General features: G+C 54.0%; 1 protein-coding gene across 1 annotated transcript in view; it reads left to right on the forward strand.

The window, feature by feature from the left end:
- Positions 1 to 18,364, forward strand: part of mob4 (MOB family member 4, phocein) — an 18,904-nt gene continuing 540 nt past the window's right edge. Inside the window, exons 1-6 of the mRNA XM_070869778.1 lie at positions 1 to 69; positions 3,267 to 3,329; positions 10,300 to 10,400; positions 13,929 to 13,971; positions 15,845 to 15,931; positions 17,115 to 17,194. Of these exons, the coding sequence (XP_070725879.1) occupies positions 19 to 69; positions 3,267 to 3,329; positions 10,300 to 10,400; positions 13,929 to 13,971; positions 15,845 to 15,931; positions 17,115 to 17,194 (425 nt within the window). The 5' untranslated portion in view covers positions 1 to 18. The remainder of the gene's footprint in view (positions 70 to 3,266; positions 3,330 to 10,299; positions 10,401 to 13,928; positions 13,972 to 15,844; positions 15,932 to 17,114; positions 17,195 to 18,364) is intronic.

Consider the following 18,364-nt stretch of genomic DNA (forward strand, 5'->3'; position numbering starts at 1 on the left):
GGGCTGGGCTGGGCGGCGATGGCGGCCACCGTTCTCCTGAGGAGGAACAGACCGGGCACTAAATCACAGGTAGCGAGGCCGCCAATGGGCGGGTAATGTCGGTGAAGGCGGCTTTCAGCGCGTCCGCTGGCCAGGGCCCGGGCCTGGGCCCCGGCCCCGGACAGTCCGAGCCGGCGGCGGCAGTAGTCACTGTCCCTCGGGAGAGTCCGGCCCAGCAAATGGCGGCAGATGTAGGTCCTGCCTACTGCTGTCTGATTGGTCAGGGTGGGCAGAGCGCGCCTGCCGATTGGAGGGAGCGGTTGTCAGTCAAAGCGGCGGTTGTCAAGGGGGCGGGCGCGCCTGCTGATTGGAGGGATCGGCTATCCGTCAAAGTGGCGGGCGCGCTTGCTGATTGGAGGAAGCGGCTGTCAGTCAAAGTGGCGGTTGTCAAGGGGGCGGGCGCGCCTGCTGATTGGAGGGAGCGGCTGTCAGTCAAAGTGGCGGTTGCCAAGGGGGCGGGCGCTGGCACGCCTGCTGATTGGAGGGAGCGGCTGTCAGTCAAGATCACGTCAGTGTTGACCTGCCATTGAGTGGGTCACACCCACTCGCCTCAGAGTCAGAGGGTCGTGGGTTCAATTCCCACCTCAGGGCCTTGAACACAAAATATCCAGGGTAATACTCCCAGTGCAGTGCTGAGGGAGTGCCGCACTGTCGGAGGGGCAGTACTGAGGGAGTGCCGCACTGTCGGAGGGGCAGTACTGAGGGAGTGTCGGAGGGGCGGTACTGAGGGAGTGCCGCACTGTCGGAGGGGCAGTACTGAGGGAGTGCCGCACTGTCGGAGGGGCAGTACTGAGGGAGTGTCGGAGGGACAGTACTGAGGGAGCGCCGCACTGTCGGAGGGGCAGTACTGAGGGAGTGCCGCACTGTCGGAGGGGCAGTACTGAGGGGGGGCCGCACTGTCGGAGGGGCAGTACTGAGGGAGTGTCGGAGGGGCGGTACTGAGGGAGTGCCGCACTGTCGGAGGGGCAGTACTGAGGGAGTGCCGCACTGTCGGAGGGGCAGTACTGAGGGAGCACCGCACTGTCGGAGGGGCGGTACTGAGGGAGCGCCGCACTGTCGGAGGGGCAGTATTGAGGGAGCACCGCACTGTCGGAGGGGCGGTACTGAGAGAGCGCCGCACTGTCGGAGGGGCGGTACTGAGGGAGTGCCGCACTGTCGGAGGGGCAGTACTGAGGGAGCACCGCACTGTCGGAGGGGCGGTACTGAGGGAGCGCCGCACTGTCGGAGGGGCAGTACTGAGGGAGTGCCGAACTGTCGGAGGGGCGGTACTGAGAGAGTGCCGCACTGTCGGAGGGGCAGTACTGAGGGAGTGTCGGAGAGGCGGTACTGAGGGAGTGCCGCACTGTCGGAGGGGCGGTACTGAGAGAGTGCCGCACTGTCGGAGGGGCAGTACTGAGGGAGTGCCGCACTGTCGGAGGGGCAGTACTGAGGGAGTGCCGCACTGTCGGAGGGGCAGTACTGAGGGAGCACCACACTGTCGGAGGAGCAGTACTGAGGGAGCACCGCACTGTCGGAGGGGCGGTACTGAGAGAGTGCCGCACTGTCGGAGGGGCAGTACTGAGGGAGCACCGCACTGTCGGAGGGGCGGTACTGAGGGAGCGCCGCACTGTCGGAGGGGCAGTATTGAGGGAGCACCGCACTGTCGGAGGGGCGGTACTGAGAGAGCGCCGCACTGTCGGAGGGGCGGTACTGAGGGAGTGCCGCACTGTCGGAGGGGCAGTACTGAGGGAGCACCGCACTGTCGGAGGGGCGGTACTGAGGGAGTGCCGCACTGTCGGAGGGGCGGTACTGAGGGAGCGCCACACTGTCGGAGGGGCAGTGCTGAGGGAGCGCCGCACTGTCGGAGGGGCGGTACTGAGAGAGTGCCGCACTGTCGGAGGGGCAGTACTGAGGGAGCACCGCACTGTCGGAGGGGCGGTACTGAGAGAGTGCCGCACTGTCGGGAGGGGCAGTACTGAGGGAGCACCGCACTGTCGGGAGGGGCAGTACTGAGGGAGTGCCGCACTGTCGGAGGGGCAGTGCTGAGGGAGCACCGCACTGTCGGAGGGACAGTGCTGAGGGAGCGCCGCACGGTCAGAGGGGCAGTACTGAGGGAGTGTCGCACTGTCGGAGGGGCAGTACTGAGGGAGTGCCGCACTGTCGGAGGGGCGGTCTTTCAGATGAGACGTTAAACCGAGGCCCCGTCTGCGCGCTCAAGAGGATATAAAAGATCCCAGGGCACTATTTCGAAGAGGAGCAGGAGAGGTATCCCCGGTGTCCTAGGGCCAATATTTATCCCTCAATCAACGTCACTAAAACAGATTATCTGGTCATTATCACATCGCTGTGTGTGGGAGCTTGCTGGGCACAAATTGGCTGCCGTGTTTCCACATTACAACAGTGACACACTCAAAGTACTTCATTGGCTGTAAAGCGCTTTGGGACGTCCGGTGGTCGTGAAAGGCGCTATAGAAATTCAAGTCTTTCTTTAAACCTTCTATCCACCCTCTCCAAGGCCTTCATGTCCTTGCTCCTGACCCTGCCACCCGGTCCCCCATCCCCCACCCCCTGACAGGCTGAGATCAGGAACCCATGCACGAACTGATGGAGCCCAGAGAATAGTACGTCACGCAATGAGGCCATTTGGCCCATGGAGCCTGCAATCCAGTCAGTCCCATTCCCCGGCACCCTCCCCATATCTCTGCAGTTCCCTCCCTCTCTCTTCCCCTGCGCCCCAAAAGCCACAAATGAATCTCTATCCACCAGCCCATTAGCAGTGCATTCCAAATCCCAAACACTTGCTGCTTCTAAATCTCCCTCCTCGTCTCGCCTCTGGTTCTTTCGCCAATCACCTCAAACCTCTACTCTCGGGTCACCGACCCCTCAGCCACTGGAGGCCGTTTCTCATCTACGCCTTCATGATTTTAAACTGCTCTCTCAATTCTAGTTGAATGTTTGAGGGGGCCATTGAGGCAGACAAAGGAGTGTCTGTGCACGTTATGTATATATATAATGTGTACTTCCAGAAGTCATCCAATAAGATTGCACACACAAGATTATTGCAAAACTGAGCGCAATAAATTGGCGGTAGCCTTTTGACTGGGGGCTGTAAGTTGGTCGGGAGACAGCACTGCTGTGACAGTGTGGTGACATGTTGCTGTGCGCAGGGTGTGACGGACTGCTGTATGAATAATTACTCCAGTACTGCCGGTTGTGTGAGCTCCTGTCTTGTTTTCTACGTCCTGCAGGATTTTTACAACTGGCCAGATGAGTCGCTGGATGAGATGGACAGTACGCTGGCAGTACAGCAGGTGAGGGCCCAAATATCTGTGATCGGCCTCCGGGCGTGAAGAGGCAGTAAGCTCCCCGACGGCTGGATGGGTAAATGCACTGTCTGGTGTGTGGGGAATGGGCCCGTGTGTGTGTGTGCAGGGGTAGGGCTTGACTGGTGAGTTGGTGATCTCCACCGTCTCTGCTGCCACTATCTGTCGGAGCCGTGTGGGAATTATAGCCCATTGGGAAAAATTGTACACCAGTGAACAGAGCTGACACCTTCTGGAGAACAGTATAGAAAGCTGGAGAGCAAATAAAATACAGGGATTGATGGATAAAGAGGCAGCCTTTTCCTATTCCAATAATTGGTTTGATCACACTTGGAGCACTGTACACAATTCTGATCTCCATATCACACACACTTGGAGCACTGTACACAATTCTGATCTCCATATCACACACACTTGGACCACTGTACACAGTTCTGATCTCCATATCTCACACACTTGGAGCACTGTACACAGTTCTGATCTCCATATCACACACACTTGGAGCACTGTACACAGTTCTGATCTCCATATCTCACACACTTGGACCACTGTACACAGTTCTGATCTCCATATCACACACTTGGAGCACTGTACACAATTCTGGTCTCCATATCTCACACACTTGGACCACTGTACACAGTTCTGATCTCCATATCACACACATTTGGACCACTGTACACAGTTCTGATCTCCATATCACACATTTGGAACACTGTACACAGTTCTGATCTCCATATCACACACACTTGGAGCACTGTACACAGTTCTGATCTCCATATCACACACACTAGGAGCACTGTACACAGTTCTGATCTCCATATCTCACACTTGGAGCACTGTACACAGTTCTGGTCTCCATATCACACACATTTGGACCACTGTACACAGTTCTGATCTCCATATCACACACACTTGGAGCACTGTACACAGTTCTGATCTCCATATCACACACTTGGAGCACTGTACACAGTTCTGGTCTCCATATCACACACATTTGGACCACTGTACACAGTTCTGATCTCCATATCTCACACACTTGGAGCACTGTACACAGTTCTGATCTCCATATCTCACACTTGGAGCACTGTACACAGTTCTGGTCTCCATATCACACACACATTTGGACCACTGTACACAGTTCTGATCTCCATATCACACACACTTGGAGCACTGTACACAGTTCTGATCTCCATATCACACATTTGGAGCACTGTACACAGTTCTGGTCTCCATATCACACACACATTTGGAGCACTGTACACAGTTCTGATCTCCATATCACACACACATTTGGACCACTGTACACAGTTCTGATCTCCATATCACACATTTGGAGCACTGTACACAGTTCTGATCTCCATATCACACACACTTGGAGCACTGTACATAGTTCTGATCTCCATATCTCACACACTTGGAGCACTGTGCACAGTTCTGGTCTCCATATCACACATTTGGAACACTGTGTACAGGTCTGATCTCCATATCACACATTTGGAGCACTGTACACAGTTCTGATCTCCATATCACACACACTTGGAGCACTGTACACAGTTCTGGTCTCCATATCACACACATTTGGACCACTGTACACAGGTCTGATCTCCATATCACACATTTGGACCACTGTACACAGTTCTGATCTCCATATCACACATTTGGAGCACTGTACACAGTTCTGGTCTCCATATCACACACACATTTGGACCACTGTACACAGTTCTGGTCTCCATATCACACACACTTGGAGCACTGTGAGAGTTCTGATCCCCATATCACATAGAAACATAGAACAATAGGTGCAGGAGCAGGCCATTCAGCCCTTCTAGCCTGCACCACCATTCAATGAGTTCATGGCTGAACATGAAACTTCAGTACCCCCTTCCTGCTTTCTCGCCATAACCCTTGATCCCCCGAGTAGTAAGGACTTCATCTAACTCCCTTTTGAATATATTTAGTGAATTGGCCTCAACTACTTTCTGTGGTAGAGAATTCCACAGGTTCACCACTCTCTGGGTGAAGAAGTTTCTCCTCATCTCGGTCCTAAATGGCTTACCCCTTATCCTCAGACTGTGACCTCTGGTTCTGGACTTCCCCAACATCGAGGACATTCTTCCTGCATCTAACCTGTCTAAACCCGTCAGAATTTTAAACGTTTCTATGAGGTCCCCTCTCATTCTTCTGAACTCCAGTGAATACAAGCCCAGTTGATCCAGTCTTTCTTGATAGGTCAGTCCCGCCATCCCGGGAATCAGTCTGGTGAATCTTCGCTGCACTCCCTCAATAGCAAGAATGTCCTTCCTCAAGTTAGGAGACCAAAACTGTACACAATACTCCAGGTGTGGCCTCACCAAGGCCCTGTACAACTGTAGCAACACCTCCCTGCCCCTGTATTCAAATCCCCTCGCTATGAAGGCCAACATGCCATTTGCTTTCTTAACCGCCTGCTGTACCTGCATGCTAACCTTCAATGACTGATGTACCATGACACCCAGGTCTCGTTGCACCTTCCCTTTTCCTAATCTGTCACCATTCAGATAATAGTCTGTCTCTCTGTTTTTACCACCAAAGTGGATAACCTCACATTTATCCACATTATACTTCATCTGCCATGCATTTGCCTACTCACCTAACCTATCCAAGTCACTCTGCAGCCTAATAGCATCCTCCTCGCAGCTCACACTGCCACCCAACTTAGTGTCATCCGCAAATTTGGAGATACTGCATTTAATCCCCTCTTCTAAATCATTAATGTACAATGTAAACAGCTGGGGCCCCAGCACAGAACCTTGCGGCACCCCACTAGTCACTGCCTGCCATTCGGAAAAGTCCCCATTTACTCCTACTCTTTGCTTCCTGTCTGACAACCGGTTCTCAATCCACGTCAGCACACTACCCCCAATCCCATGTGCTTTAACTTTTCACATTAATCTCTTGTGTGGGACCTTGTCGAAAGACTTCTGAAAGTCCAAATATACCACATCAACTGGTTCTCTTTTGTCCACTTTACTGGAAACATCCTCAAAAAAATTCCAGAAGATTTGTCAAGCATGATTTCCCTTTCACAAATCCATGCTGACTTGGACCTATCATGTCACCATTTTCCAGATGCACTGCTATGACATCCTTAATAATTGATTCCATCATTTTACCCACTACTGAGGTCAGGCTGACCGGTCTATAATTCCCTGTTTTCTCTCTCCCTCCTTTTTTAAAAAGTGGGGTTACATTGGCTACCCTCCACTCCATAGGAACTGATCCAGAGTCAATGGAATGTTGGAAAATGCCTGTCAATGCATCCGCTATTTCCAAGGCCACCTCCTTAAGTACTCTGGGATGCAGTCCATCAGGCCCTGGGGATTTATCGGCCTTCAATCCCATCAATTTCCCCAACACAATTTCCCGACTAATAAAGATTTCCCTCAGTTCCCCCTCCTTACTAGACCCTCTGACCCCTTTTATATCCGGAAGGTTGTTTGTATCCTCCTTAGTGAATACCGAACCAAAGTACTTGTTCAATTGGTCTGCCATTTCTTTGTTCCCCGTCATGACTTCCCCTGATTCTGACTGCAGGTGACCTACGTTTGTCTTTACTAACCTTTTTCTCTTTACATACCTATAGAAACTTTTGCAATCCACCTTAATGTTCCCTGCAAGCTTCTTCTTGTACTCCATTTTCCCTGCCCTAATCAAACCCTTTGTCCTCCTCTGCTGAGTTCTAAATTTCTCCCAGTCCCCGGGTTCGCTGCTATTTCTGGCCAATTTGTATGCCACTTCCTTGGCTTTAATACTATCCCTGATTTCCCTAGATAGCCACGGTTGAGCCATCTTCCCTTTTTTATTTTTACGCCAGACAGGAATGTACAATTGTTGTAATTCATCCATGCGGTCTCTAAATCACACACTTGGAGCACTGTGCACAGGTCTCATCTCCATATCACACATACTTGGAGCACTGTACACAGTTCTGGTCTCCATATCACACACACTTGGACCACTGTACACAGTTCTGGTCTCCAACTTGGAGCACTGTACACAGTTCTGGTCTCCATATCACACACTTGGAGCACTGTACACAGTTCTGATCTCCATATCACACACTTGGAGCACTGTACACAGTTCTGATCTCCATATCACACACTTGGAGCACTGTACACAGTTCTGGTCTCCATATCACACACACTTGGACCACTGTACACAGTTCTGGTCTCCATATCACACACACTAGGAGCACTGTACACAGTTCTGATCTCCATATCACACACTTGGAGCACTGTGCACAGGTCTGATCTCCATATCACACACTTGGAGCACTGTACACAGTTCTGGTCTCCATATCACACACTTGGAGCACTGTACACAGTTCTGATCTCCATATCACACACTTGGAGCACTGTGCACAGTTCTGATCTCCATATCACACACACTTGGAGCACTGTGCACAGTTCTGATCTCCATATCACACACACTTGGAGCACTGTGCACAGTTCTGATCTCCATATCACACACTTGGAGCACTGTACACAGTTCTGGTCTCCATATCACACACTTGGAGCACTGTACACAGTTCTGGTCTCCATATCACACACACTTGGAGCACTGTACACAGTTCTGATCTCCATATCACACACACTTGGAGCACTGTACACAGTTCTGGTCTCCATATCACACACACTTGGACCACTGTACACAGTTCTGATCTCCATATCACACACACTTGGAGCACTGTACACAGTTCTGATCTCCATATCACGCACTTGGAGCACTGTACACAGTTCTGGTCTCCATATCTCACACACTAGGAGCACTGTACACAGTTCTGGTCTCCATATCACACACTTGGAACACTGTACACAGTTCTGATCTCCATATCACACACACTTGGAGCACTGTACACAGTTCTGATCTCCATATCTCACACACTTGGAGCACTGTACACAGTTCTGATCTCCATATCACACACTTGGAGCGCTGTACACAGGTCTGATCTCCATATCACACACTTGGAGCACTGTACACAGTTCTGATCTCCATATCTCACACACTAGGAGCACTGTACACAGTTCTGATCTCCATATCTCACACACTTGGAGCACTGTACACAGTTCTGATCTCCATATCACACACTTGGAGCGCTGTACACAGGTCTGATCTCCATATCACACACTTGGAGCACTGTACACAGTTCTGATCTCCATATCTCACACACTAGGAGCACTGTACACAGTTCTGATCTCCATATCACACACTTGGAACACTGTGCACAGGTCTGATCTCCATATCACACACATTGGACCACTGTACACAGTTCTGATCTCCATATCACACACTTGGAGCACTGTACACAGTTCTGATCTCCATCACACACACTTGGAACACTGTACACAGTTCTGATCTCCATATCACACACACTTGGAGCACTGTACACAGTTCTGATCTCCATATCTCACACACTTGGAGCACTGTACACAGTTCTGATCTCCATATCACACACTTGGAGCACTGTACACAGGTCTGATCTCCATATCACACACTTGGAGCACTGTACACAGTTCTGATCTCCATATCACACACACTTGGAGCACTGTACACAGTTCTGGTCTCCATATCACACACTTGGAGCACTGTACACAGTTCTGGTCTCCATATCTCACACACTTGGACCACTGTACACAGTTCTGATCTCCATATCACACACACTTGGAGCACTGTACACAGTTCTGATCTCCATATCACGCACTTGGAGCACTGTACACAGTTCTGGTCTCCATATCTCACACACTAGGAGCACTGTACACAGTTCTGATCTCCATATCACACACTTGGAACACTGTGCACAGGTCTGATCTCCATATCACACACATTGGACCACTGTACACAGTTCTGATCTCCATATCACACACTTGGAGCACTGTACACAGTTCTGATCTCCATATCACACACACATTGGACCACTGTACACAGTTCTGATCTCCATATCACACACTTGGAGCACTGTACACAGTTCTGATCTCCATATCACACACTTGGAGTACTGTACACAGTTCTGTCCTAAATAATTACAAAAAGGATATATATGGAGAAGGTGCGAAAAATGTTTTACAAGGATTATACCAGAACTGAGGTTATAACTATCGGGAAGGATTGAACAGGCTGGGATTTTTTTCTCTAGAAAATACAAGGCTGAGGGGTGACCTGATAGATGTCTTTATAATTATGAAAAGATTTGATTGGGTAAACGTGGAGATGATGTTTCCACTTGTGTGGGAGAGACCAGACCCCTGAGCCAGAATTATAAGACCGTCACTAATAAACCCAATGGGGAATTCAGGAGAAACTTCTTTACCCAGAGCGGGGTGAGAATGTGGAACTCGCTGCCACAGGGAGGGGAATGAGGCGAATAGTATCGATGTATTTAAGGGGAGGCTGGATAAACACATGGGGGAGAAAGGAATCGAAGGATATGGTGCTGGGAAGAGATGGAGATGGGGTGGGAGGGGGCTCGAGTGGGACATAAACCCAGGCATGGAGCGGTGGGCCCAATGGCCCTGTTTCTGGCCTGTACTCTCTGTGATGTAATTCTTCTTGCCCAATGGCTGCGGGTGAATGCATTGTTCTGTGTGGGACTGAACCACGTTGACGAGGGAGGGTTTGAAGTTGGTCTATGCTGCGTGATTTGATCTCCGCACCGGCAGCTGCAGGAATAGACCCCTTACTACCTTCCAGATCGGCGTGCCTCAAGTCTGCACCAGGCACCGTGCTCTGTCACTCACTGGGGCGGACTCTAATCCCCACTTACAGGATTTTACCCACACTGAATACAGCACGTGACATTTTATTGACGTGGAAATGGAGCGAAAAGGACGCCTGATTTATTTCTGTGACTCCGCCTAGCTCTAAAGGACCCCCTATCTCATGTGCAAATGATTCCCCTCTCTTTTCCCCCCTCCTCCACCAGTATATCCAGCAAAGTATACGGGACGATGCCTCGGACATTGAGAAAATCCTGGAGCCACCGGAGGGTCAAGATGAGGGAGTGTGGAAATACGAACACCTCAGGTAAGATGCACGTTACTGCACCGGCGCTGTGCTGTGCAACGTGACATAGTTACCGGCTCTGGATTAGAACAAGGGGCAGATGTACCCTGCAGGGTGACTGCCAGCGATCAGGTAGCGGGGGGGAAATGCACTGTGCTAACACACCACACCACCCAGTCCCTGTGATTGCGGTGCCAGTGTGTCACTTGTGTGTTGGGGAGCAACAACATTTTATGTCATGCCTCTCACCGAGTAAACGGTCCCAAGGCGCCTCACGGGACTGATTATCGGACAAAATTTGTCACCGAGCCAAATAAGGAGATATTAGGGACAGGTGACCAAAAGCTTGGTCAAAGAGGGAGGTTTTAGGGAACATCTTAAAGGAGGAGAGCGAGGCAGAGAGATTTATAAGAACATAAGAAATAGGAGCAGGAGTCGGCCATACTGCCCCTCGAGCCTGCTCCGCCATTTAATACGATCATGGCTGATCCGATCATGGACTCGGCTCCACTTCCCCGCCCGTTCCTCTTATCCCCTTATCGTTTAAGAAACTGTCTATCTCTGAAATTTATTCAATGTCCCAGCTTCCACAGCTCTGAGGCAGCGAATTCCACAGATTTACAACCCTCAGAAGAAATTCCTCCTCATCTCAGTTTTAAATGGGCGGCCCCTTATTCTAAGACCATGCCCCCTAGTTCTAGTCTCCCCCATCAGTGGAAACATCCTCTCTGCATCCACCTTGTCGAGCCCCCTCATAATCTGATACGTTTCGATAAGATCACCTCATTCTTCTGAACTCCAATGAGTAGAGGCCCAACCTACTCAACCTTTCCTCATAAGTCAACCCCCTCATCCCCGGAATCAACCGAGTGAACCTTCTCTGAACTGCCTCCAAAGCAAGTATATTCTTTCTTAAATACGGAAACCAAAACTGCACACAGTACTCCAGGTGTGGCCTCACCAATACCCTGTATAACTGTAGCAAGACTTCCCTGCTTTTATACTCCATCCCCTTTGCAATAAAGGCCAAGATACCATTGGCCTTCCTGATCACTTGCTGTACCTGCATACTAACCTTTTGTGTTTCATGCACAAGTACCCCCAGGTCCCGCTGTACTGCAGCACTTTGTAATCTTTCTCCATTTAAATAATAACTTGCTCTTTGATTTTTTTCTGCCAAAGTGCATGACCTCACACTTTCCCACATTATACTCCATCTGACAAATTTTTGCCCACTCACTTAGCCTGTCTATGTCCTTTTGTAGATTTTGTGTATCCTCCTCACACGTTGCTTTTCCTCCCATCTTTGTATCGTCAGCAAACTTGGCTACGTTACACTCAGTCCCTTCTTCCAAGCCGTTAATATAGATTGTAAATAGTTGGGGTCCCAGCACTGATCCCTGCGGCACCCCACTAGTTACTGATTGTCAACCCGAGAATGACCCATTTATCCCGACTCCCTGTTTTCTGTTAGTTAGCCAATCCTCTATCCATGCTAATATATTACCCCCAACCCCGTGAACTTTTATCTTGTGCAGTAACCTTTTGTGTGGCACCTTGTCAAATGCCTTCTGGAAGTCCAAATACACCACATCCACTGGTTCCCCTTTATCCACCCTGTTCGGGAGGGAGTTCCAGAGCTTGGGGCCCAGGCAGCTGAAGGCACGGTTGCCAATGGTGGAGCGATGGAAATCGGGGGTGGGGATGTACAAAAGGCCAGAATTGGAGGAGCGCACAGATTTTGGAGGGCTGTGGGGTAGGAGGAGATGGAGGGAGGGCGCGATGAGGCCACGGAGGGATTTGAAAACGAGGATGAGAATTTTGAAATCGAGGCATTGCCGGACTGGGAGCCAATGTAGGACAGCGAGCACAGGGGGTGATAGGTGAGCGGGACGCGGTGCGAGTTAGGACACGGGGTCAGTGAGCACAGGGGGTGATGGGTGAGCAGGACTCGGTGCGAGTTAGGACACGGGGTCAGTGAGCACAGGGGGTGATGGGTGAGCGGGACTCGGTGCGAGTTAGGACACGGGGGCAGTGAGCACAGGGGGTGATGGGTGAGCGGGACTCGGTGTGAGTTAGGACACGGGGGCAGTGAGCACAGGGGGCGATGGGTGAGTGGGACTCGGTGCGAGTTAGGACACGGGGGCAGTGAGCACAGGGGGTGATGGGTGAGCGGGACTCGGTGCGAGTTAGGACACGGGGCAGTGAGCACAGGGGGTGATGGGTGAGTGGGACTTGGTGCGAGTTAGGACATGGGGCAGCGAGCACAGGGGGTGATGCGTGAGCGGGACTGGGTGTGAGTTAGGACACGGGCAGCGAGCACGGGGTGATGCGTGAGCGGGACTGGGTGTGAGTTAGGACACGGGGTGATAGGTGAGCGGGACTCAGTGCGAGTTAGGACACGGGGCAGTGAGCACAGGGGGTGATGGGTGAGTGGGACTCGGAGCGAGTTACGACACGGGCAGTGAGCACAGGGGGTGATGGGTGAGCGGGACTCGGTGCGAGTTAGGACACGGGGCACAGGGGGTGATGGGTGAGCGGGACTCGGTGTGAGTTAGGACACAGGGTCAGCAAGCACGGGGTGATGGGTGAGCGGGACTGGGTGCGAGTTAGGACACGGGGCAGTGAGCACAGGGGGTGATGGGTGAGTGGGACTCGGTGCGAGTTAGGACACGGGGCAGTGAGCACAGGGGGTGATGGGTGAGCGGGACTCGGTGTGAGTTAGGACACAGGGTCAGCGAGCACGGCGGGTGATGGGTGAGCGGGACTCGGTGTGAGTTAGGACACAGGGTCAGCGAGCACGGCGGGTGATGGGTGAGCGGGACTCGGTGCGAGTTAGGACATAGGGTCAGCGAGCACGGGGTGATGGGTGAGCGGGACTGGATGCGAGTAAGGACACGGGGACAGCCAAGATTTGGAAGAGCTGAAGTTTACGGAGGTTGGAAGACGGGAGCTGGTCAGTAGAGCGTTGGATTATTTGAGTCTGGAGGTAACAAAGGCCACGAGTGAGGGTAAAGTGAGTGTAGGCGTGCCCCATTAATAGCACCCTCCTGTGCCATTGCTGGAGCTTGCTGTGACATGAAACGTTGTGAACCCGACTCCCTGCCACTGTATAGCCTGCAGTGTCTGATTTAATTAATGGCTGTGTAAAGGGTTGTCTCTACTCGCCCCGGCTGTCCCTGGGGGATGGTGCAGGGTGGTGTATGACCGGGAGTCTGGAGGGATGAGATGATATGACAAACCTTAAACCTCTCCTGATCCGCTGTCCACACGGGCTGCTGGGGAATCGGTCGGTCCGGAGCAGGTGGGGTTTTACCCTCGATAAGCAGACGTGCTGAGCCCTGGCATGTGTTACATAACTCTGTACAGACTGGAGATTATGTGCCTGGCCCTGGGTGTCGGTGCCCGGGCTCAGGGTATCGGTTCTGGGCCCCTCTTGGGCCTGTCGGACCCACGTTGGCCATTGTGGAGATGACTGCTCATGAGTCGCGCTCTGCCTCAGCTCCCCTGATTGTTTTCAAAGTGGTAACTTTGTGAATTTTATTACAGGCAGTTCTGTCTGGAACTAAATGACCTGGCTGTTAAACTACAGGTGAGTGAACCTCCCCATAACTAACGCCGTCAATGGGAAAAGGCAGAGAAGCTCACCTGTTCAGCAAAGGAGGACTGTTTATTAATTGTGTGTGTGTGTGTGTCTGTCTGTCTGTGTGTGTACGGGGCACAACAGACATGATCTTTGCAGCGCGACAGCTACAGGGAAAATGCAGAGAACAGCGCCAGCCCTTATACATGGCCTTTGACCTTACAAAGGCCTTTGACACTGTCAACCGCGAGGGTCTATGGAGCGCCCTCTTCCATCTCGGATGCCCCCAGAAGTTTATCACCATCCATCGCCTGCTCCACGAGACAGTCAGGCCGTGATCCTTACCAACGGATCCATCACAGACCCAATCCACGTCCGGACCGGGGTCAAACAGGGCTGTGTCATCGCCCCAACCCTCGTCTCAATCTTCCTCGTTGCCATGCTCCATCTCATTGTCAACAAGCTCCCTGCTGGAGTGGAACTCAACGACAGAACCAGTGGGAAGCTGTTTAACCTACGCTGTCTCCAGGCCAGGTCCAAGACCACCCCAACCTCTGTCCTCGAGTTACAGTACGCGGACGACGCCTGCGTCTGTGCACATACAGAGGCTGAACTCCAGGATATAGTCGATGGATTTACTGAGGCGTACGAAAGCATGGGCCTTACGCTAAACATCCGTAAGACAAAGGTCCTCCACCAGCCTGTCCATGCCGCTCAGCACTGCCCCCCAGTCATCAAGATCCACGGCGCGACCTTGGACAACGTGGACCATTTCCCATACCTCGGGAGCCTCCTATCAACAAGTGCAGACATTGATGACGAGATCCAACACCGCCTCCAGTGCGCCAGTGCAGCCTTCGGCCGCCTGAGGAAAAGAGTGTTTGAAGACCAGGCCCTCAAATCCACCACCAAGCTCATGGTCTACAGGGCTGTAGTGATACCCGCCCTCCTGTATGGCTCAGAGACATGGACCATGTACAGTAGACACCTCAAGTCGCTGGGGAAATACCACCAACGCTGTCTCCGCAAGATCCTGCAAATCCCCTGGGAGGACAGATGCACCAACGTTAGCGTCCTCTACCAGGCCAACATCCCCAGCATCGAAGCACTGACCACACTCGACCAGCTCCGCTGGGCAGGCCACATAGTCCGCATGCCAGACATGAGACTCGCAAAGCAAGTGCTCTACTCTGAACTCCTTCACGGCACACGGAAACGTTACAAGGGACCACCCTCAAAGCCTCCCTGATAAAGTGCAACATCCCCACCGACACCTGGGAGTCCCTGGCCCAAAGACCAGTCCGCCCTAAGTGGAGGAAGTGCATCCGGGAGGGCGCTGAGCACCTCGAGTCTCGTCGCCGAGAGCGTGCAGAAACCAAGCGCAGGCAGCGGAAGGAGCGTGTGGCAAACCAGTCCCACCCTCCCCTTCCCTTAACGTCTATCTGTCCCACCTGTGACAGGGACTGTGGTTCCCGTATTGGACTGTTCAGCCACCAAAGAACTCACTTCAGGAGTGGAAGCAAGTCTTCCTCGATTCCGAGGGACTGCCCATGATGATCATGTCTCTCTGTCTCTCTCTGTTTGTGTGTGTGCGTGTGCGCGCTGTCTGTCTCTGTCACCCCCCCCCACCCCACGGCGACTCTCCTGGGCCTCTGGCAGAAGTCTTGCCGAGGGCTTCACGATCCGCGATGATTCCCGTGTTGGGCACTGGGCGGGCTGGGCCAATAGTTCCTGACGCCTCTCCAGCCACGGAGCTGGTTACTTGCCGGGGTCGGGACCCGGGTCTGCTACGGTTTAGAGAGCCAAGCGCACCCCGAGATATCTCGCCCACCAAGTGTTTGCCGATGGCGTGACTGATCTGTTGGTCTCCGGTTATCTGCAGAGTGAGTGCCACTCGGACACATGCACCCAAATGACGGCAACAGAGCAATGGATCTTTCTGTGTGCGGCACACAAAACCCCGAAGGAGGTGAGCGAGCCTGTTTATACACACTGGGTGGGTTCACAGTCAGAGAATCGTAAACACTTGCAGCAGGGAAGGAAGCCATTTCAGCCCACTGTGTCTGCACCAGCCGACCAAGAGCTACCCAGCCTAAGTTATCTCCAGTCCTGTGCTGCATTACAAAGTTACACCTCTCCTTCACCAACCCCCCCCCCCCCCACCGCAACAGGAGGAACATAAGAAATAGCAGCAGGAGTCGGCCATTCGGCCCCTCGAGCCTGCTCCGCCATTTAATACGATCACGGCTGATCATCGACCTCAACTCCACTTTCCCGCCCGATCCCCATGTCCCTCGGTTCCCCAGAGAGCCCAGAAATCTATTGATCTCGGTCTTGAATATACTCGAGCATCCACAGCCCTCTGGGGCAGAGAATCCCAAAGGTGCGGCACCCCTCATCTCAGTGCCATCTTTCGGCTGAGACATTAAACCGAGTCTGCCCTCTCGGGTGGATGTAAAACATCTCACGGCCACTATTTGGAAAAAGAGCAGGGGGAGTTCTCCCCGGTGTCCTGGGGCCAATATTTATCCCTCAATCAACATCACTAAAACAGATGATCTGGGTCATTATCACGTCGCTGAGTGTGGGAGCTTGCTGTGCGCAAATTGGCGTTTCCCACATTGCAACAGTGACTACACTCAAAGTGTAGTCCAGTGGTCGTGAAAGGCGCTATATAAATGCTATATAAATTCTTTCTAAATGGCCGACCCCTTATCCTGAGACTGTGTGACCCCTGGTTCTAGACTCCCCAGCCCGGGGGGAAACACCCTCCCTGCATCTCCCCTGTCAATCCCCCTCAGAATCTGGTCTGTTTCAATGGGATCACCTCATTCTTCTAAACTCCAGAGAGTATGGGCCCATTCTACTCAATCTCTCCTCAAAGGACAGCCCTCCCATCCGAGGATTCGGTCCGGTGAACCGCTAGTCTGCCTGTTTGAGGTGGGTGTTAAGGATACCATGGCACTATTAGATAAAAGATCAGACAGGGTAATTCTCCCCAGTGTCTGGGTCCACATTCAACCAGCATCGCTTTTATAAAAATAATTAGCCGGTGGTCCATCTTGTTGCTACCTGTGGGATCTTGCTGTGCACACGGTGGTTGTGGAATTGTCCCGACTTTGTCTGATTGCAGCCTCTGACTGTGTTTCCAGTGTCCTGCCATTGACTACACCAGACACACACTCGATGGGGCAGCATGTCTGCTCAACAGCAACAAGTACTTCCCCAGCAGGTGGGTCTGGAGCGAGGGGTGGGGGGGGGGGGCGAGAGTGTGGGCGAGGAGGGGGGGGGGGGGGCGAGAGTGTGGGCCGAGGGGGGGGGGGGGGACGGGCGAGTGTGGGCCGAGGGGGGGGGGGGGGGGGGAACGGGCGAGTGTGGGCCGAGGGGGGGGGGGGGGGGGGGGCGAGTGCGGGTCGGGAGGGGGGGGGGAGTGAGTGCGGGTCGGAGGGGGGGGGGGGGGAGAGAGTGAGTGGGGGTGGGGGGAGAGAGAGTGCGGGTCGGGGGGGGGGGGGGGGAGTGAGTGGGGGGTGGGGGGAGAGTGAGTGGGGGTGGGGGGAGAGAGAGTGCGGGTCGGGGGGGGGGGGGGGAGAGTGAGTGCGGGTCGGGGGGGGGGGGGAGAGTGAGTGCGGGTCGGGGGGGGGGAGAGTGAGTGCGGGTCGGGAGGGGGGGGGGGAGAGTGAGTGCGGGGCGGGGGGGGGGGGGGGAGAGAGTGAGTGCGGGTCGGGGGGGGGTGGAGAGTGAGTGCGGGTCGGGAGGGGGGGGGTGGAGAGTGAGTGCGGGTCGGGAGGGGGGGGGAGAGTGAGTGCGGGTCGGGGGGGGGAGAGAGAGTGAGTGCGGGTCGGGGGGGGGGGTGAGTGGGGGTGGGGGGGGGGGGGGGGAGAGAGTGAGTGCGGGTCGGGGGGGGTGGAGAGTGAGTGCGGGTCGGGGGGGGGGGGAGAGTGAGTGCGGGTCGGGGGGGGGGGGGGGAGAGTGAGTGCGGGTCGGGGGGGGGGGGAGAGTGAGTGCGGGTCGGGAGGGGGGGGGGGAGAGTGCGGGTCGGGGGGGGGGGGGGGGAGTGAGGCGGGTCGGGGGGGGGGGGAGAGTGAGTGGGGGGTGGGGGAGAGAGAGTGCGGGTCGGGGGGGGGGGGGAGGGAGTGGGGGGTGGGGGAGAGTGAGTGGGGGTGGGGGGAGAGTGAGTGGGGGTGGGGGGAGAGAGAGTGCGGGTCGGGGGGGGGGGGAGAGTGATTGCGGGTCGGGGGGGGGGAGAGTGGGGGGGGGGAGAGTGAGTGGGGGGTGGGGGAGAGAGAGTGCGGGTCGGGGGGTGGGAGAGTGAGTGGGGGTGGGGGGAGAGAGAGTGCGGGTCGGGGGGGGGTGGGGGGAGAGTGAGTGCGGGTCGGGGGGTGGGGGGAGAGTGAGTGGGGGG

Source organism: Pristiophorus japonicus, chromosome Y, assembly GCF_044704955.1.
Source record: "Pristiophorus japonicus isolate sPriJap1 chromosome Y, sPriJap1.hap1, whole genome shotgun sequence".
Lineage (NCBI taxonomy): Eukaryota > Metazoa > Chordata > Chondrichthyes > Pristiophoridae > Pristiophorus > Pristiophorus japonicus.